This window comes from Cupressus sempervirens, chromosome 3 (genome assembly GCF_028749045.1).
Source record: "Cupressus sempervirens isolate cs-2001-9-10 chromosome 3, ASM2874904v1, whole genome shotgun sequence".
NCBI classification, from domain to species: Eukaryota; Viridiplantae; Streptophyta; class Pinopsida; order Cupressales; family Cupressaceae; genus Cupressus; species Cupressus sempervirens.
In genome coordinates, this window is record NC_143120.1 from 1,056,128,025 (window position 1) to 1,056,153,698 (window position 25,674).

General features: G+C 37.2%; 1 protein-coding gene across 2 annotated transcripts in view; it reads left to right on the plus strand.

The window, feature by feature from the left end:
• LOC149570374 (Spc97 / Spc98 family of spindle pole body (SBP) component) overlaps positions 1-25,674 on the plus strand; it is a 224,000-nt gene that overhangs the window by 82,252 nt on the left and 116,074 nt on the right. For both annotated transcript variants that reach the window (XM_089823022.1, XM_089823021.1), the window contains 2 exons: positions 1,514-1,597; positions 1,697-1,795. In XM_089823022.1, the coding sequence (XP_089679148.1) occupies positions 1,514-1,597; positions 1,697-1,795 (183 nt within the window). The remainder of the gene's footprint in view (positions 1-1,513; positions 1,598-1,696; positions 1,796-25,674) is intronic.

Genomic DNA, 25,674 nt, shown 5'->3' on the forward strand with positions numbered 1-25,674 from the left:
AAAAAGATAGCCCACAATGTAGACTGCTTCTGCCCAAAATTTGTTTGGAACACTTCTATGTTCCAACATAGGTCAGACTATTTTGGGGATTGTGTTGTTTCTTTGCTCAATAACATTGTTTTGCTGAGGGGTGTAAGGTGTGGTAAGCTGATGTTTGATGTCTTGATGTGCACGTTATTTGGAGAAGTCAAAAGAGTAAAGTTCCCCCCATTGTTTGATCTAAGAGTTATTATTTGTTGATCGGACTCTGTTTCTACTAAGGCTCAAAACTCCTGAAACAGTAAATGCAGCACAATATAATATTATTCCCCAAACAACCATGGTAGGTTTGGAGAGGAACGCATAGTAAGGCACTTGGAAGATTCGTTACAACTAAGACAAGGGTGTGTTATGATACCCCTTGGTGCACAAGTGGTAAGAATTCTTGTCGATCCATTATCGGGTGGCCTACTTAGATGGGGAACACACTTCTAACAACCAACCATCATAGAGATATAACATCCCTTGACTGATAAATGTCAAGAACTGCTGTCCATCCAACATTCCGGCGGCCTAGTTAGAAATGGAACTTTGGTTTCCCAATTGCTTATCCTTATTAAGCCATATACGATTGCTACCATTGCCTAGTTTCACTTCTGATAGCCAAGCAGCATACAGATTGGAGAGGAATGCACAATAGGGTGCCGAGAACATTGGTGGCAACTAAGCCCAAGGGCGTAATATAGCATCCCTTGGCCCACAAGTGGCAGTAGCACACGGGGGGCTTCCCTACTCTTTTGGCTTGAAGCAATGGAGGAGGAAGTTTCCTCAAAATTGCTTTACACTTTGCAAGCCTTTAATAGGCAGTTGCTAAGTTTCTAATCCCCTTCTATATTCAGTTTGCTATAGCATACTGTAGCCTCAACTTGAGTCCTTCAACCAAGACCTCTGCCTTTGCTTCGGTATTTAAATATTTGCCACTAATTAACTGAGTCAAAGTTCTTTTGGCAAAGGTACCAAGACTTGCGTACCTTGGATTACCTCTGGCTTTGGAAAAGCTTCATCGAAACTAAGCTCTCAAAAAAACCGTCTCGAGCCCTCTATGAGGATAAGAGTCTAAGTTTTCTTTTGTTGGTTGCCCCATTAATATTCGAGACATAATCAAGACTAGTTATGTTTGAAGTATCACTAAATTTTCAAAGCTACCTTCATTGACAAGGTGCATTATGGTGAATTATTTTTGTATTAACTACTCCATTGGAACTTGGAATAACTAGTGTTGCATATATTCTATGTTTTACTTGAGATTTCTATGTTTTAAGTGAATTCTGCACAACTTAAATATCATAGATAATAGTTTTTGTACAATAATGTTGAAGTATTGTCTGCATATGTACGTTTGAGATATTATTTTACTTTTGAATATGTTTGTTAAAAGATACCTCCTTTATGGAATTGGCACACTTGAACTTCAAATATTGTTCTAGAGCTTGAAAAGTACATATCTTGTCTAACAAGACAATCTGTTTTACAGGACTACCATGCAATGGTGGCACAGTTAGAACATCAATTTAGGTTAGGAAGATTATCCCTTCAGGGACTCTGGTTTTTTTGCCAGGTGATGCCTTTTTTTCCCTCTTGTAGGTGTTTCTGTTTGTTCTTAGGATTCAAAACATCTAACTCAAAGTTTTTATTTGTGAAATTTTCCATCTTGTAGCCAATGATGGGTGCCATCCAGGCTTTAACTACAGTGGTACAAAAAGCTTCTGCACAAAATCTATCAGGGTCTGCGATATTGAATCTCTTGCAGAACCAGGTAATCATTTTTAATATTTCTGTGATATTATATGTTTAGAGATTGTTAATCACTGGCTGCATTCTTCAGTGCTCTGTATTTATACTGTAGAATCAGCATGATATGACATTAGAATGTTGATCCCAGGTGAAAGCAATTTGGTGATTCTTTTGTTGTTTTTATTAGTTGTATTTGTATGCTTGGCAGCTATTAAATTTAGGAATCAGGGAAATGATTTGCTTTCATCAGCATGATATGATCTTGGGAAATGTTTATATGTAGCTTTACCTTTAAAATGTGTAGGCAGGTCCATGTTAACATCCTTATTTCTGTTTATTATCTCATTATTTAAAAAATTAATGTTTATGTTTTCTCCATCATGTCTCTTTTAATTGTAGAAGCAATCTTTTGTTTGACAATGTTTCCTTATTTCTCAGTGCATCGTATTGCAATCGCAGTTGCCCAGTCCCTGCTCAAAAGGTTATTAGATTTGGATCAAGTGAAGGCCTATGCAATGATACAAAATTCTTTGTAGGATTGTAATTGTTCACTGATTTTTGTATGCTTACATGACAAAATTTCAGTTTGATATACCAATAGTTTCAAGCACCTTTCAATGGCATGCTAGTCACACTAATGTGGTTTAACACTCCAAGAACCTTCACTCATAAGGTTTCAAGTTCTAATCATTGAGAAAGGGCCATGTTTCTTGTTTAAATTATGTTTGGTAGATGCTTCTAGCTTCACATGGAGCCATCCAAATTATAGGATCATGTTGTGGTTAAATGTTTATTAAATGCCTGTACCGTTTTTTCAATAGGAAGGAAAAAAAACTCCACATATAAACTTTTTGAGAGATAATTGCATGTTTGACACCCCTTAAAAGCAATAATATTATTAAAGTGATATAAAATTGTTGCCAGACTATGAATGAGGACCTTACATGTCTATTATTGACCAAATGATAATTTAGATTCATGGTGGAAATCATGACCTATACAGACTACGAGTTATGGAAATTGCTAGTCAGTGCTAGACGTTAAGCAACCTAAGAGATAAAGTCTCTTGTTTACATGTTTAGAACATCCATGGGCTCTTTTAGTTTTCTGCTTTTGCAAGAGGTTAAATCGGCCAGTTTTAATTCTACCTAGCTCCTTAATTTATTTGGCCTGACATTTTTTATTTTCAACGAAAACAGGAGCAACAGTAGATCTGCAATAGAGAGATATGCATAAACTACCCAACTGGGCAGAAGAGCCTCCCCTTTAGAATAGTAGGGCCCTCCTTTCCCCTGGTGTACACATGCTTCCATAAGATGAGCGATGGGGTTCTGTTTATGTCCAATTAATCAGCTGGATTGGATATTAAACAAACCAGCCCATTTTCAGCTTATTGTGGTACATGAGATCCATAAGACTAGCCATGATCATGGCAGGAGAGGAGCTGCTATTTTGTTGGACGAATCTTTCTTTGAGTGATGTGGACTCTCATTGTGTTCCCATGTAAGAGGCTGCTTTTAGCCATTTTAAGGAAACTATTGTTTCAATTTGGCATTGTGTTTCATGTATACCTTGAATGATTATTGGATTCTAAGAAGTCTTGATCAGCTCTATAGGGTCCCGGTCTGGGTCCGACCTTGGTTTGCCTATGGGTTTGGAAAGGTTCTATGCCCAAGGCGTTTATGACCTATCAGACTGTATTTGAACCCCGGCAAACTAGGCTGAATTTGGCTGGACCTAGATAGAACCCAACCGAAAGAGTGACACCAAACATGTTTTTTTTTTGCAAATTTCATAAAAAATTCACATCCAGAACTCTAAAAAGTGAATCTGAAATGACTTATGTTGGCTTTTATGTCTCATTGGGTGTGTAAATAGATTGCTTTCTCTTGAGGTGGAGTAAGGAGGTGGTCGAGCAAAAGTTTAGTTGAGCAAGAGGGAGTTGGAAGATTCATTTGTGAAGATGATAGGGGTATTGATTGTTTCAGTTGGGTTGAAAGATGCAAGAAGTTGTCCCTTTATCAATATCATTGTTGTGTCCCCTAAAGGTCAATGTTCATGGATTGCCGGGGTAAGTGGAAGATGGGCAATTTATTGCTAATATTCTCATCTCTGTCATTGAGAAAGTCGGACCTAGAAATGTTGTCAAATTCATAACAAGCAACACTAAGAATTGTGAAGCTGCTGGTTTGTTGGTTGAAAAGTGATATCAACATATCTTTGGACACCTTGTGTAGTCAACTCACTCAATCTTATGCTAGAAAAGAATGGGAATAAAATTGAGTGGATCAAAGAGGTATATGTAGAGGTTGAAGACATGTAGATGTTCATCACAAACCATCACATCTCAAGAAATTTTCAGATTATTCTCAAATTTGGAGTTATTGAAGGTAAGTGAACTTTGAACTCGAAGTAGTAATTTAATTACACGAATTAAAATTAGTATTTAACATTTTCTAATTTTCAAATTTGATTGTGTAATGTGTATTCTTTTTGAAAGTTTGTCTTGAATAGTTGTATTTTTTTGGCTCTAATTTTGTGATAACCCTCCTCAAATCTGCCCTCAAAAAATGCTGATGAAAGCTCAAGGAATTTTATCAAACAATTCACATGCAAGGGGCGTATGACTGATATAGTTTTTCAGCTGGCTTTAAATGACTCTTTTTACAATTTGCATCAATGAGAATCTTGTGCTAGAAGACTACAATGGACTAAACAATGACCTAACATGAGTGTGCTACTAATTTTGACAATATTTAGTGCATATATATGATCTAAGCATGAGAAATGAACACCTACAGTCAACTGGCATTTTTACAAACAGTTGGTATGCAAACTAACTAGCTGATAAATAATGAGATTGAATTGCTTAAATGACACCAGCAACTATTATCTTTTTGATTGCAATCAAATTTCTAATACAATGCTCATGAAATATGGCCAAGACTTTGGCATTTACATGGATTACCAAAATGACAATGCTGGTATAATGCACACTTACAGCTGAAACTTATAATACCCTAAAAAAAACAATACTAATAAGGGAACCTGGTTGTAGATGGCTGTAATAATTTTCCTTCAATGCTGCCCCTTCTTCTTTATTTTTTCAGCCTGCTTTTTCAGTTCCGCTTTTTCCGCTTGCTTTTTCGATTCCGCTTTTTCCGCCTGCTTTTTCAGTTTCGGTTTTACTGCTTGCTTTTTCGATTCCGCTTTTTCTGCCCGCTTTTTCGGTTCTGCTTTTTTGGACTGCTTTTTCGTTTCTGCTTTTTCGGATTGCTAACCTGTTGAATCTCAAGACCATATCTTTCAATGGCGTCAAGATTTTCAGCTTGAAGGGATTTCGTCCTTCAAACTATTGAGACATAACCTCCAAAAAATTCTTCAATTTCTTTGATATTTCCAACCATGCTTAAAAGAAGCTCTTCCATTTCTTTTATAGTGTTCTCACAAGAGCTCCATCCTTCGTTTTCTCAATGTGGGATAAAACATAACTTCCTTTATGTAACTTATGTCTCCAATGTGTTATAAAATAAAAGGGACTCTTTTAATTTAAATATTTCCCACAAACTATAGTCTATGTATTAATAAAGCTAAATATTTAAATTTAACTTTATAAAATAGCTTTATCAATGCAAAACAAATCTTATCAATGATAAACAAGTCTTCTTTCCGTTTTTAAACAATTACCATTGACATACCGCTGCCACTGGATGTCCACCCATGCCCAATATAACTTACTATAAATAGTAAGTATGCCCAAAGTTGCCTCAAAACCCCTCAGAAAGACCTGCAACTGAAACTATCTAGGTCAAATGGCCTCTAAGCCCTTTTGATGTCCTAGTTAGCCTACGGGACCGTGGGGAAATAGGCTAACGACAACATCATGCTATGAATGCTAAAAAGGGGACATTACAGTCCGCCCTTCCCAAAATTGCTTGTCCCCAAGCAATGGTCGAACAACAACCCAATCAATCCACCTGGATCCCAAATGTAGTCATGAACTATAATACTGTCAGTCAACATAGGCTCCTGCAACAACCTGTGAAAATTAACCAAGAGGAATCCATAAATGAATCGTGAATCACGGTGCAACTGAACTCCAAATCCACTACTACCACAGTTAGGAACCCATGAGGCACAAACTCTCAAAATATTAGACCCCAAGTAGAGTAGATCACCCAAACTGTCAACATAATAAACACCATCCACACAATCCACCGTGTTATGTGGAATGCACACTCCAACTCTGCTACAATAGTGACCACTCCCACATGAAACTGCACCAAATACTGAGAATCCACACACTGTACATCTGCTGCAGTTAACACAACTCTACAGATTACCGGCCACTGTCTCATAACCATAACACCCATGCACTGCTGATGGTGAATAGTCATTACACGGTAGATAGCAAAAATGAGAGCCCAGTCCAAACCTTTCTGCCATCAACTCCTCAACACATGGATCAAAAGCAAACCGATGAACATATCCTTTAGTATAATGCCAGTAAAAAGAACCAATCTCAGTCAAAGACTCATCTTGTAGACGTGATATGACCAACTATGACTGATCATCAGCTAAGTCAGAAGATGATATAGCCAAGAGTGCAGAATCAACAACAACATCACTAGTCTCTGCGCCCTCCAAGTCAAACATATCACAATGTTCAGCTGCAGCGCCCAACTCAGTTGAACCTGCCTCCAGTGGAAATGGACCAAATATGCCAATAGTAGTGTCGTGGACAGATATATCCTCATCTCCACTACCTCTATCAACCTCGACCATGGACATCCGCGGATCACTAGACACCACAGTCCGTGATTGTACAAAATCTGGTAAAAACTGAAGTCGCTCTAACTCCATGGTCACCTTAGCCAAATGAAACTGTGACTCCTCGAAAGCCAACTGTGTACTCTCAAGAATCTCAAAAGTCACCTCGAGCTGCTGAGTAAGCTCACTCGCCTCATCTTGCTTGGCCAATAATGCATCGTATGCTGTACTCCCCCACTCGATAAGATAATCTCTGTCGGCTACCAACTGCATATAATTTTGTCTCAGAATCCGGATAGCCTCCCATAAAGAGTGGATCTCTGTCAAGGAAAGATAATTGGCTCCCTGCTCATCACTAGTAGGAGAACCCCATCCATAAATTGCTAACAACTGACGAGCAGCATCGAAATGCTCGCAAGTGATAGAAATGTCTCACTCGCCAACTCTCAGCTGACTAGACACATGATTGTACCAACTGGTCGAACTTCTATACTCTATCCCTGGTACACTGTCCAAAGGAGTAACCTCGGAATAGCTATCATCTGTAATACTCAGATCCTAGGACTCTTTTGTAGACTCTATCATATCTGAGAGATCATCAACCCATTCCAACAAGAATGGTCGACTGAATATATGAACAATGCCCAACACAGGTGTGTAAAAACTAAATCCAGCATCAAACAAGTTGCTGACATGGATGAGAACTACACCTGGCAAACTACTAATCAAGTCCATGATGGTGCAATAGATACTACTACCAAGGAATGATAGATATCTCTGGTCAAAACGATCCCAAGTACTAAGATAAGGATCCCAACATCTAATCCATGAACGGAAACCAGCTGGCAATTCAAGTAAACTTCTCACCTGAGTAATGTGAACAATACCAACTGACTTCACGCACTTGTCTACAATCTTTGAATCCGGAGTGTGAATGCTAGACATACTCATATCATCATCATGTGACTCCACTGTAAAAGAAAACTGAGTCCCTGCTATACGCGCTAACTCCCGAACTGAAATCACCTCAAGACAAAGCTCGTCCACGTGTCTCTCAGAATCTTGGAGAGCCAACCGAGTACACACCAAGGAATTTCGAGTATCCTCTAGCTCATGAAAAAGCTAGTCAACCTCCTTCTCCTCCTTCTTCACTGCATCTTCCTTGATCTGTTGTAAGTCGTCACAAGAAGAACCTGTTGTGACTCCTTTCTGTCTCTCCTCTATCTCATGTGAAGAAGCATCCAACTGTGCTTGATACTCATTTTCTGCAAAGTCCTGAATGCTCACTTTTTGATCAACTGTACTATCCTCAAACATGATAGTATCCTCAACTGCTGTAACTTCATCTAGCCCAACTGTACTGGAATCACTATCTGTGTCAATCGCACAATCCGGTGTGCCTGTGATATCACCTTCTGGCTCAACCTGCACGTCTGTAACCCCTTCTACCTGTGAAGATGATGTAGATAAACCATTACTTGAAGATGTGCTAATGTCTCCCTGTATTGAATCAGCATGTCTGTTAAACTCCTCATAGAAGTTTCTGTCTGTCATAGGGAAGGTATGATCCTTAGGCCTATCAAAACGTTCAATCAGTCTCTCCTTAAACTCCACATAGGAGGTAATGTGTGCATGACCCATAGTGACCATACCATGATGCCACCACTCGTGTGCTAACCCATCTAGGTGAATTGTTGCATACTTAATAGCTTCTTCCTCAGGCATAGGGTTCATTTGAAAGTATGTGTCAAGCCTTTGAACCCAAGCTCTTGCTGTAGACTTCCCCGAGCCATCATAATATGGTAACTGAAGTTTTCCTACTTTCTTTCGTAGCTCATAGCTCTGGTTCCTATCATGTCCACGTGGCATATGCTTCATCCGCACATCTATATACTCCCTAAAGGTGATTGCAGCAATAAAATCTGGACCTCCAGCTTCCCAATCTCTCCTCAGCTGGTCCTGTATATCAGTGATCTGGGGCTTTGGTACGGGCTGCTCTGGAGCTCTAGGAGGAAATATGGGAATCATAGGCCGCAAACTCACTGTCCTAGTTTGGTGGGGTGCATGACCGAAATTGTTCCCAACTTGTTTGCCTCCATTATGTGCCCCATCCTGATTATTACCATTCTGATTATTTCCTCCACCCACATTAGCATTCAACCCCATTTGACAAGCCATCATCTGCATCATAAGCTCAAATCTCTGACTCTGTTTATGTGCTCTTTGCTCTGCTGATCGCTGTCCCTGTGCTAAGGTGTCTAATAATTGTAAGAATCTTTCCTTTCCCTGATCTTGACCGGCATTCATTTTGTCAAACATTTTTCTCTCTCTGGCTAATCCAAATTCCCTATAAGACCTCCACAGGATGGCAGGACTTATAGCTCTGATACCACTGTAATAACCCTCCTCAAATCTGCCCTCAAAAAATGCTGATGAAAGCTCAAGGAATTTCATCAAACAATTCACATGCAAGGGGCGTATGACTGATATAGTTTTTCAGCTGGCTTTAAATGACTCTTTTTACAATTTGCATCAATGAGAATCTTGTGCTAGAAGACTACAATGGACTACACAATGACCTAATATGAGTGTGCTACTAATTTTGACAATATTCAGTGCATATATATGATCTAAGCATGAGAAATGAACACCTACAGCCAACTGACATTTTTACAAACAGTTGGTATGCAAACTAACTAGCTGATAAATAATGAGATTGAATTGCTTAAATGACACCAGCAACTATTATCTTTTTGATTGCAATCAAATTTCTAATACAATGCTCATGAAATATGGCCAAGACTTTGGCATTTACATGGATTACCAAAATGACAATGCTGGTATAATGCACACTTACAGCTGAAACTTATAATACCCTAAAAAAAACAATACTAACAAGGGAACTTGGTTGTAGATGGCTGTAATAATTTTCCTTCAATGCTGCCCCTTCTGCTTTACTTTTTCGAACTGCTTTTTCGGCCTGCTTTTTCAGTTTCGCTTTTTCCGCTTGCTTTTTTGATTTCACTTTGTCCACTTGCTTTTTCAGTTCCGCTTTTTCCGCTTGCTTTTTCGATTCCGCTTTTTTCGCCTGCTTTTTCGGTTCCGCTTTTTCGGACTGCTTTTTCGGATTGCTACCTTGTTGAATCTTAAGACCATATCTTTCAATGGCGTCAAGATTTTCAGTTTGAAGGGATTTCGTCCTTTAAACTATTGAGACATAACCTCCAAAAAATTCTCTAATTTCTTTGATATGTCCAACCATGTTTAAAAGAAGCTCTTCCATTTCTTTTATAGTGTTCTCACAAGAGCTCCATCCTTCGTTTTCTCAATGTGGGATAAAACATAACTCCCTTTATGTAACTTATGTCTCCAATGTGTTATAAAATAAAAGAGACTCTTTTAATTTAATGTTTCCCACAAACTATAGTCTATGTATTAATAAAGTTAAATATTTAAATTTAAGTTTATAAAATAGCTTTATCAATGCAAAACAAATCTTATCAATGATAAACAAGTCTTCTTGCCGTTTTTAAACAATTACCATCGACATACCGCTGCCACTGGATGTCCACCCATTCCCAAGATGACTTACTATAAATAGTAAGTATGACCAAAGTTGCCTCAAAACCCCTTAGAAAGACCTGCAACTGAAACTATCTAGGCCAAATGGCCTCTAAGCCCTTTTGATGTCCTGGCTAGCCTACGGGACCGTGGGGAAATAGGCTAACTACAACATCATGCTATGAATGCTAAAAATGGGACATTACAAATTTCTATCACAGGTTTTTGAAACCCAGTTTTCATCAAACTTAATCATTTTCAGACTTGTGAAAGTGACACTTTGCAATATGGGATCAGCAATAAAAAGAAGCACTGGGAGGGCAAGAAAAATCGAGCAAAGGATATTGGATTACTCATGGTGGGGACTTGTGGAGTATCTCCTTAGCTTCACCAATCCCATTACGAGTTCGCTTCGCCAAATGGACATGGAGAGGTGTATGATGACATATACTCCAAGTTTAAGAAGATGAAGAAAAAAATGATAAGGAGCAAGCCTACGAGGAGACCTTCAAACAATTGCGAGCAATTGTTGTAGAACAATGGAACAAGATGGCCACTCGTCTTCATCTTGCTTGCCTATGCATTGACACCAAAATATTATAGCAACCAATATCTTAATATTCGAGGAAGGTTGACCCCATATATAGATTTACAAGTGTCGGATGGTACAAGACAACGTTCCTTAGATTCTTTCCTAATGATGATATACAAGGTTTGATTGCAAATGATTTCATAGACTTTGTGAATGCAAGATGTTCACTTAATGATGCTCTTTGTCATTGGTTTAGAAAGCAGGCTCATAGTCAGTGGTACTTCTACAACCAACAATACCAATAGATGTAACCCTTTGCAATCAAAATTATATCACAAGTTTTTTTGTTTTAATTTAGTTTGTCATAATTGGTTGCTAGTTATTTTATAACTTTAATAATTTTATTTTAATTGATTACTTTATCTTTTCTTCATTGGTTGCTAGTTGATCTGCATTACAAAAAAATTAGAGCATGTATTCTTTCGTCCACTCAATAAAGCACAATAGGTTGCAATAAAAAGGAGTAGAGAACTTAGTATATGTGCATTCCAGCTCTTGTCTCCTTTAACACAAGTGGAATGAATACAAAGGGGAGGTGAACATGTGGGATATAAACATAGAGCATCAGACTTGGATGCTTCCAGTTGTCAGCTTGCAATTCTTGAATTGGAAGAATTTGGCTGCCATAATGCTATTGGTGGAGCTGATCCCACTGGCCTTGGCACTATTTTTCACCGATCCCAAGTGCTATTAACTTGTTGGTGATGTGGGTGACTTCAGATTTGTTATTCTTAAAACTAAGAGATGTGGATTCTTGATAATTTGATTAACATATTTTTATCCATATCTAGTATATATCTCTCATTTTAAAAAGTGTATGTAGCATCATTTTCTAATTTTATACATACATTACCATGTCCACGAACAAAGTATGTAGCACCATCACTTAGAGAAACAATTTCTTTTTTTTTGCACAAGCTGCAAAAGAAACATACCAACTTTTGACATGTGTAGTGTCTTGATGCTCTTGAGTTGAATTATCACTCCTTGGACTTTATGCAAGCTTTTTTTGATGACATGAGTTCAAATTCCTCGTCCTGTTCTTTAGCCTTTGTTTTAGCAACTTTAGCTTGTTTTCATGGTTGGATTTTTTCGAAGTTATGCCAATGAATATTTCCATGATATACATCTTTTTTTCCCAACTTACCTCTTCGAGTTTGGGTTCAAGTTTGAGTTTGAAGTGTTAATGTTTTAGCGTTAGTAGAAGTAAAACATTGATTATTTGATATATTAATTTGTGTTTATGTTTTTCAAATAAATTGTTATTGATGATTCTTATAGATATAAGATATATTATATATTATGCATTATATATCTGATATATATAATATATATATGATATATGTAATATAACATGTATTATATATATTATGCATTATATATTATTATATAATAATATAATAATATAATCTTGTATTACATATATGGTTAATATATTAATATTATATATAAGATGAGTTATGCATGTAGTTATCTATAAACTAAATGGTGATTAACTATAGATACATGTCTCTTCATGTCTCTTGAAGAGACATGTCTCCTCCTCTCATATTATACATATATGAGATCCAAATCTGCATTTGGAAATCATCAATTACAATGGCAATGAAAGTACATTTGCAGAAACGATCTTAGTTACTTTAACATGAAGAACTGGTTTGCTGGTATGACAAAATTTTGAAATAGGGTTTGGGTTTGTCAATACAAAAGCATGTAAAAATTATACACATAAATATGTATGCAGCCTAGAAAGAAATTAAGATTTTAATGGCATAGTGTCATAAAAATAACAAAAACACTAAGAAATTGTAATCATAGCATCATATCTATTATAAACACCAAAATATCAAAGTAATATCAAATGTCATTGTTTTGACTTTCAACATTTAGAACTTTATACTAAGTTTCAGTCATCTAATGGATTCTCTAAATCTTTGTCTTCTTCTTCTTCATCAAAGGCATTATTTGATTCACAAACAATGCCAATGCCAATGGGATCAATTGCACTAATAACATTCTTGCTTTCCAAGTTGTCAAAAGCTTATTACTTTTTTATTGTACAGAGAGCTTGTTTGTTTGTAATTAACATCCTAACTGAAAAATGTTATATAAGTAGCTTGCATCTCCCTTCAATAGAGAAAAGGGTGGTGGAAACTGTTGGGAGAATTTCCGTTATTTGAGTAGCACATAAATACATAAAGAAAGTAATAGAACTTTACTGCCATCTTATGTAAAGGAGCTCATTACAAAGAAAGAGAAAAAGATATCAGCCATAATAAATAGAGAAAAAGATTTCAGCCATAATACATAAACAAATATAAGGATTGATAAAATTTATAAGTTAAGGAATTAAAATATATATAAGGAAAGTTAAATAAAGGATTGTAATTTGTAGTAAATTATAAAGGAGAGAAGATAATAAGGGGAAATAATAGGGATAAACTAAAGTATGTTAGTTTAAGACATCATGTTATTAAGAAGAGACTTGTAAATACATTTATTTTGTGAAATATGGATTTCTCATATCTATATATATTATTCAAAACTTGTGCACTATTAAAGTGAACATAAATTTCTAAGTGGAAAATATAGTTGAGAATCATTCATTCCATATTCCAAATTGAGAGATTAAAATGATAGAAAAAAGAAAATTCATTAAGGGACATTGCAAGTGATTTTTGAGCATGATCTTGCCATCTTGTAGGGTAAGAGATTTAATAAGGAATCTAGTAATATGTGTATTGTGTATGCTTTGCATCTTTATGCATCAATGTGTATGCTTCGTGTCTTCATGCATCAACGTGTCTACTTTGTGTCTTCACATATCTCAATAAGTTGTTCAAGATTCAATCTGAGTTTTCCATATTTTTAATGAAGAGGGAGTTTGTGAAAGGCAGAGTAATTTGGGCACAGTGAGAAGAAGATTCTTAAAACGAGCTTTATTCATGAGGGAGCCTCTTGGAGCCTATTTCTACCCAAGCACAATAATTCTACCATTCATTATGTAAATGGAAGGTACTTAGATTCACTATTGGTAATATCAGCTTAATAAATGGTTGGCATTTTTTTAATTCATGTTTTCTTACTTCTTGTCTCATCACAAAACATGTAATTCAGTAGGGATCATCACAATTGGTGTACTCCGCGTCTTAACATATTCATGCATATGTTTGTTATGGACCATCTGTGATGATTCGTTATTGGACTAACCCTCAGGATCAGATTCATCCGTGTGTAAACCTGACAAATGCCAGAATCAACTTGACCTAATGTGCACTGGGTCACAGAGGCCTACAAGGAAGCCTGAAAAAAAGGGCCATACGGTAGCTAGTGGAAGATACTGGGGGGCCACTAGATTGATGGTTGTATGGTAGAATTGATGTCTGTACAGTGGGGATGATTGGCGAACAGCTAGGCCGTATGGTAGGCCATACATGGGTGACAAGGTGGTAAGACCATGGGGTAATAGGAGGCCATACGGTAACCTTGGGAAGGCTGTACGTATGGGAATTGAGGCCAAATAGGATGATATGGAGGTTGCTGCTGAGTAGAAGCCGTATGATCGTAATGTATAGACGTGGGGTGTTCAGTAGAATGTACGAATGGTGCATTAATAGATTTAATGCCAAAGAAAACACAATTTATTGCCAGAGATTGAATTTGCCCAACACCAAAAATTTAATCAAAATAAATAAAGTTGTTTCTCCAATTCGCAGTATGATGGCGCTCTGATTTGCTGGATCCGAGCAAAGTATTACAAGTGATGGAATAGGGTGAGGGTTAAATCCCACCGAAATTGTGAGAGCTAAGTAGGGAAGATCTTTCACTTCCAAAATGGCGAGCAACAAAGAATCCCAACCAGAATTTGTAGTACAAAGAAATAATCAAAATTGCATACCAACGGCTACCTACAAGCCATGCTTAAATACCTGTTGGGGAAACCTTTCCGAGGATGTGCAAAGTTAGCCGATGACTACACTTACTTAGGGAAACTAAAACAAAAATGTGTCCGAGATATACTAAATCAATCGGCCCATTAACAAAGTTTAATTAATAAATATTTTATGACGGAAACATTACAGTCCCTCCGTCCCATATTTTGCTTGTCCTCAAGCAAATGGAATGCTGGATGCTATAGAATGTGCTCGCCTTCCCACGTCATGTTGTCCAATGGCAAGTGTTTCCAGCATACCAAATACTCCTTCACCGTGCGGTTCCGCAGGGTCTCTTCACGAACATCAATGATCTCGGTGGGTTCCAATTGAGCTTCCCTTCTTTATTGAGCGGCAGGAGATCTGCAACTACCTTGATGTTCTATCCCACAACTTTCTCAAGGCAGGAGACATGAAAAATGTTATGAATATGACTCCCCTTTGGAAGTTTCAGCTAATAGGCAACTTCATCGATACGACGAACTACACGATAAGGGCCATAAAATTGTGGTTTCAGTTTTTCTTTCCGTGTTACCTTGAACAAGGATTGCGTGTATGGATGAAGCCCTGAGATAGAGCAAATCTCCTAACTTGAAACTTCTCTCAATTCGGTGTCTGTTGGCATACATCTTTTGTTGATTCTACGTCCTTTGTAAGTTTTCCTTCAAGCGTTTCAGTCCTACCCCTCTCGTAGTCAATCCCTTGTTTGTGGTGTGCGACTGTCACCCATTATGATGGTGATGAGCGAAAGGGGTTCATACTTGTATAATGCTTTGAAGGGTGCCATTTCGATGGACATGTGGTAAGTGGTACTGTAGCAATATTCCCCTAGGTGCATCCATTTGACCCACGCCCCTTTGTTGTGTTGAAATGTAGTTCCTAAGGTAGCCTTCTAGCCACTTGTTCACAATCTTCGTCTGTTTGTCTATTTGAGGGTGGTAACTGGTACTTGACGACAATTTTGTTCTTGCCAACCGAAACAGTTCTGTCCAGAAGATGCTGATAAATTGTCCATCCCGATCACTAACAATGTTTCGGGGTAACCCATGTAGACGAAAGACTTCTCTGGAAAATAGATCGACTACCTATGTGGCCTGAAATCTGGGGGGATGGTGAAGAAATGTGCATACTTCATCAATTTGTCAACTACCACAAAGATTCAATCCTTTTTGTTCAGCTTAGAGAGTCCAGTAATGAAGTCCATCAAGATACTTTCCCACTTCTGTTCTGGTATAGGCAGAGGTTGTAGTAACCCGATGGGTAGAGTATATTCGGATTTGTTTTGTTGGTAGACCGCACACTCTCTTACATACTGCAATACGTCTCCTTTAAGACATATCCATGAAAAACTCTCCTTGAGTTGTTTGTAAATTTTGAGGAAGCCTAGATGCCCAACCAAGGGTGGGTTGTGTACTTCAAGATTTTCTACTTCAGTTTGGATTCAGGCACTAGGTATATTTGATCCTTATAGTAAATGATGTCTTTAACCACTTTGTACTGATCATCCTGAGTGTTGCCATCGATTAGCTCATAGGCAGATGTGTTTTTGGAATATTCCACCAACAAATGTGCTTTCTAGTTAGCTGAAATCTGGTTCAGTAAGTAGATAGCGGGTTTCCTGGACAAAGCATCTACAACCACATTGTTCTTTCCTTTCATTTATTTAATGTCAAAATTAAAAGCCTGAACCTTGCTTACCCATTTTTGTTGCCTTTTGTTCAAGTCCCATTGCTCTAGAAAATATCTCAAACTATTATTATCAGTACGAACAACAAACTTGGCACCCACAACATATTGTCGGAACTTGGTTAGTTCATGAATAATGGCCAATATTTCTTTGTCATAAATGGAATATAGATGCTCTGCTTGTGTAAGATTTCGACTCTCGTAGGCTATGGGGTGTCAATCTTGCATGAATACCCCGCCAATGCCTTTTCCGGAGGCCTCACATTAAAATGAATGATTGAGTGAAGTCAGGTAAGGCGAGTACTGGACGAGTGCTCATTGCTTCTTTCAACTTATGAAAAGTGAGTTGCGCCTTTTCATTCTATTGGAAGGAGCCATTTCTTGTTAGATCTATTAATGGGGCACTGAGCTAAGAGAATCCTTTTACAAACCTCCAGTAATAGCCGCATAGTCGATAAAACCCTCGCAACTAAGAGAGTGATTTTTGGGGAGGCCAATCAAGGATAGCTTGAATCTTTTTCTGATGAACCTGAACTCTATATTTATTGACAACATGCCCCAAGTACAAAATTTTTGTCATACCAAATTCACACTTGGATCGCTTGGCGAACAAAGACTAATCCTTCATGATCCTTATGATTTCATCCAAATGCTTCAGGTGCTCTTCCCATGTCTTGCTATAAATAAGAATATCATCAAAGAATACGAGTAAGTACTTACACAATTGTTTGTTGAAGATGCGATTCATGCATGACTAGAATGTAGCGGATGCATTCATTAATCCGAACGACATGACTAAGAACTCATAATGCCCATAGTGACAACGAAAGACCGTCTTTTCCACGCCTTCTTCCCTAATGTGGATCTGATGGTATCTAGAGTGAAGATATATTTTTGAAAAATAAACCGCGCCATGTAATTCATCCAACAACTCATTGATCCTTGGAATAGGATATCTATTTTTATTATCTTTTTATTCAACACACATGTGCATCGTCCTGTCCTTTTTAACCAATAATACTGATGATGCAAAAGGGCTAGAACTGGGACGGATCCATCCTTTCTCAAGTAGCTCCTGAATTGTCTTTTCGATCTGATCTTTGAATTTCTTGGGATGGTGGTAGGGTGTGGTTATGACTAGCTTGGCGCTTGCTTCCAACTCGATAGTATGTTTAAACCCACACTGGGGAGGTATGCCTCGAGGAATGTCCATAAAAACTTTATCATGAGCACTCAAGATATTCTGAAGATCGTTATCTTGGGGAGTTGTTTGTTGTCTTTTCACGGGTTTTGCCGAAACAAAACAATGTGCAACCCAAACAATGTCATTATGCCAAAAGATTGCCTCCATTCGATGTGTTGAAACTTCCTTCGGTCCCTCATTGGCCATTCCATTGAGAACAACCTTCTTCCCATCGACAACAAAAGTGAAGTCCATTCATTTGAAGCTCTGAGTGTATTGATCAAGCATCTCCATCCATTGTATGCCCAAATTAACCTCCATATCATCTAGGTCCACTATGAAGAAATCCTCTGTCACTGTGTGGTTAGCCATGCTGATACTTAGTTGGGGAACAAGGTGTGTACAGGGTAGAAGGGTCCCTCCAGTGACCTTGACCTGGAATCCGACGTGCGTCTAAGTAGGTAGACTTCTTCGTTTCACCAAAGATGAGTTTATGAAGTTTAGAGTGGGTTCGCTATTGAGCATCACCATGACTCTTTGTCCTTGAAGGGTTCTCTGCACACGAAACACTGTGCACCTCAGGTTCCCGGCTAGGGCAATAGTTCCTCCATGCTATAGCAATGCTGCAATTCTTTCTGTATGGTTTAAACCAACCATTTTTTTGTGCTCGTGGGGTTGGTTGTCTTTGGAGGGCATATCATCCTGTTCGTCCTCATCATTGGACACGACTTCAATGTAGTGAATTTTTCCTTTTTTGAGGCATCTATGCCCAGGTTCCCATGGTCCTTTGTAGTTGAAACATAGTTTCTTCCTTCGGAGCTCTTGTTTGGTAGCTTCGTCCAACGATGACTTCTTTGGCAAAGGTTTATTATCTTTGTCCCTCTGGAACTCCGGTGGTTTGGAATGTGAGTACCCTCGAGAGGATGACGTCGATGATGATGCCATACTCTGACCCTTCTTGATGGCCTCCGACAGGGTGGTAGGATTGAACCCTTTTACCGAACCCTTCAGTGGTTTTGTCAGCCTATCCTTGAAAAGCACTATTCGTCTTCTTACAGAAATGTCCATGACCAAAACAAAGAGTTTTTGAAACTCCGTAATGTACTGGTCAACTAATCCAGTTTGCTTTAGTTGTGCCAATTCTTTGAAATTAAGTTCTGAATCTTTACCATCAAATCGATCTATCAATCTCTTAGTGAATTCTGCGTAGGTATTTATTTGGTCATGCCCCAATGTGATGGTGCTGTGATGCCACCATTCATGCGCTACTCCCTCCAAGTGTAATGCTGCAAATTTAATTGCTTGTTCTTTTGGCATAGGATTAAGTTGGAAGTAAGTACCAACCTTCATTACCCACGCTTACGCAGATATGGATCTTGATTCGTCAAATGGAGACAAATTTACTTTACTCATCTTCCTTCTGAGATCATCGTTAAAATATCCTCACTTTTCGCCTTTCAAATATCTCATTCTCAGATCTGCGTAGTCTTTGTAAGATATATCTTCCTCAAAATTCGCATTCTTCCAATCTTCTTTCAACTGTTCTTGAACTTCCTCAAAGGTTGGCTGCTTCCATTCGTGTGGGGCCTCTTATCTGTGGGGAAAAAAACGACATGGAAGGTTGTGAGCGTGCTGGATGAGGGTTTGCTTTAACCAATGCCAAGTTCGCGTTGTGACTATTCTGTTCACCAGATAATTTACTGTTTGCCAATTTCTTGAGAGTTTCTTCCATGAGTTGCTGAGTATCATTGATCTGTGCCTGATTCCTCTCAAGTTTTCTTAGCAACGCTATGAGTTCGATAGCCGTGGGTTCTGGTTCTACCACCATTATATCAACCAAATGGGATCTTCTTCTCTTCCGGCTATAAACTCTCATTCACTGTCCACAGGTTAGCAGGATTGAAGCGTTGATACCACTGTGAGGATCCGTTATCAGACTAACCCTCAGGATTAGATTTGTTCGTGTGTAAACCTGACAAATGCCAGAGTCAACTTGACCTATGTAATAACCCCAACAGGTTATAACTTCTTCAAACACCAAAAAATCTTTATACTTCAGTTGTTTGACATTTCTTCAAACATTTTGCAAGCAAGCTCTGATACCACTGTAATGGCCTTGCTCAAATCTGATTGAAAACTTCTGATTGAAGGCTCAAGAAATTTTGTCAAACAACTCACATGCAAGGGGTCATATGACTGATATAACTTTTCAGATTGCTGCAATGACTCTTGTTTCGATTTGCATCAAAGAGAATGCTTACAAAAAAAACTCCAGATTGTCTAAACAATGACCTAATATGAATGTGCGACTAATTTTGGCAATATTCAATACAAATATGTGACTTAAACTACTTGCAATATGCAGCTACAGCAATTAGTAATTATGACAAATACTTTGGATGCAACCTAGTATGGCATTAATGCACTTACAACCAAGTGGCATTAATATAAACACTTAGTATGCAAAATTATAACATTATTTATGCCAAAAAGAGAACTTACAACCAATTGATATTTTGTCAAACAATTGGCATGCAAACTAATAAGCTGATCATCAAACTCTAGGTTTACAATATAAATAGTATAAAAATTACAATGCTCTTTAATTGCAAAATCCTAGCCTTCCTTTGATACCAATAATGCCAAATGGCAAACAAAGACAAGTACAATATGGAAATAGTGAAGTGCTGAAGCTATATTTTGTACTCAGCTGAAAACCTACTTTTCTCAAAAAATATGCCAAATGAGAAGTGAAGAACCTGATTGTGGATGGCTGTAATATTTTCCTTCAATGCTGCCCCTTCTGCTTTATTTTTTTCCTGATCTGCTTTTTCCACTTGCTTTTTCCGGATTTGCTTTTTTTCGTTTTGCTTTTTTGAATTGCTTTTTTCGGATTGCTTTTTTCAGAGCTGCTTTTTCTGATTGCCTTTTTTTTTCGGTTTTGCTTTTTCGGCCTGCTTTTTTTCGGTTTTGCTTTTTCGGCCTGCTTTTTTTCGGACTGCTTTTTCAGCCTGCGGACCTGCTAGAAATGACTTCCAATAATTTCAGCCTTGCTAAAAATTGCCTCCTGAAATGCTGAAATGCTGAAAATGGCCTTGGGCCCAATGATGCCCTAGCTGAAGTGACTGAAGTATCACCTCCAAATGTGCAACCCTTCAGAAGATATTTTACTTCCTCAGTTATGCTAATCCAAGGGAGTTTTCGTTCCCAAAGATCAATTGACTATTTGAAACCACTTGGCTCCACGATAGACTATGTGACTGAATCACAATTTGATGTCAAGAGAGAAATAAACAACTGGATGATTAGAATGAAGCCCGGGGTGCCTATTTATTCTTTTTTCCCCACTTTCTCCAGAAGCTTCTAGAACATTATTTTATTTTATCTATTAAGTGACTTTATAAAATATTTTATAATTCAAGTCATTTTATTAATTTAATTAAATATAAAGTTACCTTTTAATATTTATTTATTTGATAACTTTATAAATAATTAACTTAATACCACTTATTTATTTAATTAAAATAATTAATTAGTCATCCTCATAAAATATTCATTATTTTGGATAACCTAAGTAATTAAATTAATTAAATCAAATTGCCTCCAAAATGGGGACATGAGAACCTAACGTGCAGTGGGTCACAGAGGCCGTATAGGGAAGGTTGAAAAAGGGTCGTACGGTAGCTAGTGGAATATACTGGGAGGCCACTAGATTGATGGTCGTATGGTAGAATTGATGCCGTACGGTGGGGATGATTGGCGAACAACTAGGCCGTATGTGGGTGGCAAGGTGGTAAGACCGTGGGGTATAACAGGAGGTCGTATGATCGATCTTGATGGTTGTATGGTAGCATTGGGAAGGTCGTACGGTATGCGAGTCGAGGCCGAACAAGATGATATGGAGGTTGCTGCCAAGTAGAGGCCGTACGGTGGTAATGTACGGATGTGTGGTGTTTAGTAGAATGTACGGATGATGCATTAATAGATTTAATGCGAAAGAAAACACAATTTGTTGCCAGAGATTGAATTTTCCCAACACCAGAGATTTAATCAAAATAAATAAAGTTTTTTCTCCAATTCGCAGTATGATGGCGCTCCGTTTTGCTAGATTCGAGCAAAGTATTACAAGTGACAGAATAGGGTGAGGGTTGAATCCCACCAAAACCATGAGAGCCAAGTAGTGAAGATCTTTTATTTTCGAAATGACGAGCAATAGAGAATCCCAACTGAAATTCTCAATACAAAGAAATAATTCAAATCGCATAGCAACGACTACCTACAAGCCGTGCTTAAATACCCATTGGGAAAACCTTTCCGAGGGTGTACAAAGATAGCCAATGGCTACACTTATCTATGAAATCTAAAAAAAATTGGGTCGGAGATATACTAAATCAATCAGCCCATTAACAAAGTTTAATTGATAATTTATTTTATGAAGGGAACATTACACCATCCTATATGTGTTACATCTCAAATTTTGCTCATTTAAAATAACCATATAGTTATATATTTCATGTGAATGGCAGTTAGTTTGTTAAAACAATCGGATGTTACGATTTTGTGAAAAGGAAATTCTGGGTAATTGTTTTGATTCATGTGAAAATGACTTGTTAGTTGTTCTATTACGATTCAACCGAAGATGAATATTTACATTTCAAGAAGTTATAAAAATAGTTGTTATTAGTAATGGTGGTTAGCCATTATGACAATTATGAAATACTTTTGATTATAGTTATCTTGATTTAAGATTGAGGAATATGTTATTATCATAGAGATATTCTCTTTCTGGATGTAGGGGAAGACGTAGGGAGGGAAAGCATTGCTATATGGAATTTAAAGGATTGTGGCACCAAAAGACCATCGACAGGTCATCAGGTATGGGTCTTAACCATCTTGGTTAAGAATTTAACGGCTAGGCAAGCAAGAGTATACCTTGGACAACCATGAGCTTCCCAGTCGGTTCTTAAAGCAAGAAAAAACATTAAACATTTAATAACATAAAATTATTAACTTTTTATAATTGAGACCGTTGAGTGGTAGCCAGGATCTAATTTTATATATTGACACCATGTTATTTTTAACATCTTGCACCTACATGTATATGTGTGTGTGTGCGTGTGCGTGCGCGTGTGCAGAAATCAACATATTGATAAAAGGAATTACATGATTCAATTTACGCGCACACACACATATATGTATGTACAACTAGAGGTGCTGCCAATGGCATGATGGAAATATATTTTAATATTAAATTAATAAGGAATAATAACCTTTATGTCTTTAACATTGGCTTCATATTGATGAGCGATTGTCATCTTCATATTGGCTTATAATCTTTTCAATTTAAGTTGGTGGAGTTTCTTGTGACCGATGATTGGCCATGCACCGCCACTCTTTCTTGTAACTGAGCAAGCGTGTGGATGATCTATTTATTACTCTCCCTGCTGCCTAGGAAGCATTCCCTTTCTTCTCACAATTGTTTCTGAGTTTATATTTTCTTTGCAAGCATTCTCTCTCACAGCTTGAAGCCAAATTCGATTCCCATAGTATATTGTGAATCCCTGCATTTTTTTCCTATTGAATATCGAAGGCTGTGAATCATATTAGTGCTGTTGCCAATAGTCCCATATTACATTCATCACGTAGCAGCCCATCGCTCTTGAGCTGCATTAGATAGAGCACCAATCCAACTACAGGTCATGCAATCATTGCTCATGATTTATTGCCATAAGCTCTGTGGTCATATTTGATTCGAATGTTGAAAATGAATCATGTAAACTAGTTGTATTATCATTGTTCATCCTTGATCATGAATGAAGCAACAATGTCGTAAATAAAGCTACAAAATGTTGTCCAAGGAATTGATAGGAATTTCTGAATCTCCTTTGTTACTATACTTGTTGGGTGTTGCCGATAATACAGACCCGCAACTATAAATTGTCATCACTATGAATGTTCAACAATCACATTGCTAATGGCATATTTTGTGGATGAATATATGAAGCAAGCATCGATATATATGACAATACATAAGGCATCGATTTTGCTTGTATAGAGGTATTGACCATATACCTTTGAGACAAGATCAGTTCAAACGAAAACAAATCTGAGTTGCTAAACTGATACTTGCATTATACATGGCTCGAAATCTCCCAGGATACACCCAAGATCGGAAGGGTCAAGCATTAATGGGTGGGGAGGAGAAGCAACCCTGTAAGAGCAAACAATTGTCAGTAAATGAAAGTAATTAAATGATTAATTGTATAAATTGAGTCAGCTTATGGTTGTCTAAATTATATTCTTGTTGTCAAGTTGAGTAATGGGTAATCATGCACATTAATAGCCCACTGAAATCCTTTGCCAATGTAGGTTAGCGGCATGCTTGTCACAATCGATCACTAGAGGTCAGAGTGCTAGCTCATAGAGGGGAGGTTGATGGAGGATATCCACTGTCTTGTCTGCTGCTTAGCTGACACTCTAACACCAAAATGCTTGGGTGGCAGGACCATGGTGCCCAAAGCCTAACCCCTAGGTAGCGAGGGTCTTTCTTGAATGAGATTGTGTGGGGATAGGTTAAGGTCTACTATTGGGAGGTTAAGCCCATGCCAATGCTTCTCCTCTTCACGTCGAGGCTTGCACAACACAATGATAGTTATTTGCTACATGTATGACACTTGTTCATTTTGTACGTTTCTTTATCTTAATTTAATGTTTTGGATATATATATATATATATATATATATATAGAATGTATTGGTAGAAGTTAGTTATCAAAGTTAAAGTAGCTTCCTTTCATGTGAACTAGAAAAGGTCGTTATTATATTCTATTTCATTTATTCATGTACTATGAAAGCAGTGGATAGCTTTTCCATTTAAGTGAAGTAACGAATATAACTACCTTATATCATTCTGTTATGAAATTAAGATTTACCGTAGAATATGATTCTTCTTTTGGCTTAGGAAAAATGGTATTTTAAAATATGATGTCGATTTAGACATACTTAAGTGTTTGCATCTCGAGTCTAATTCACTATATAAAGTAATTCATATTTATGAAATTCATTTGAATATATATAACTTTTAAAAGGGATGTTTCAACTAATTCTCTTATTCATTCACTATACTCTTGGGAGTTGATAGATGGTGTTATATAGGGAGAGGTAGAGTAAAACCAGAGGATATACTGGTGTCAAGTGCCCTATGATAAGTAAATCCACACTCTCCTTAGGATGAGTATAGGAGCGAAGTGAGAAATCAAGGTTAAAATACATGCAAATCACTAGATGCGTTATAAGATAATGTTTATTGAAAAATAATCAGAGCTGTTGATTTTAAGGGACAAGGTCTAAATAGGAACTGCTTGAGGGCAAGCAATTTGAGGAAGGGCAGACTTGTCATGAGCCCAAATAATAGATAAAGAAATAATTTGTCATAGAAATAGATTAAATATAATAATACATAATTGTTTTACTTATAATAACACATTCATTTATAATAATGAATTTGACTATAATAATTATTTTTACTCTATGTTTTAAATTCATATGATAATGAATTTACTTATATCAATCTATATATTAGAAGTCAACTAAATATATAACAATTTAATTAATTTATAAAAGATCAACTAAATAAGGCAACATCCCTAATTAATAATATTTATTAAACTAAATTGATTGTAATTTAGTTTAAATACATTTAATAAATAATTAGATGGAAATCATTCCCTTATTGGCATTGTGAAATATTATACAATAATGCATGACCTTTCTTAGAAGGCAGGCCCACCCTATTTAAGTGATTGGGCAAACAGGATAAAGATAGGGAGTCATAAGGATCAAATGAATTTATCAAAAAAAGGCTAAAAGGATGAATAGTTCAAATGGAGCAAAGAGAGGGAGTTAATCAAAGGGGTCACTTGAAGTCAACCCATGTTTAAAGGACACGTGGTAATGCATACTTTCATGGTGGAAAGTAAAGAGCATAATTCTCACCCGCCAAGAAAGATAGTAATAGATAAAAGAAGGAGATCACATAACATGGGCAGACTTGGCTAAGAGGAAATCACAAGAAAACAAGTAAAGACAAATTCCAAAGGCAATATTTAATAACAGTGAAAAGGGTGGTGGATGCTGTTGGGAGTAATTTTGTTATTTGAGTAGCACATAAATACATAA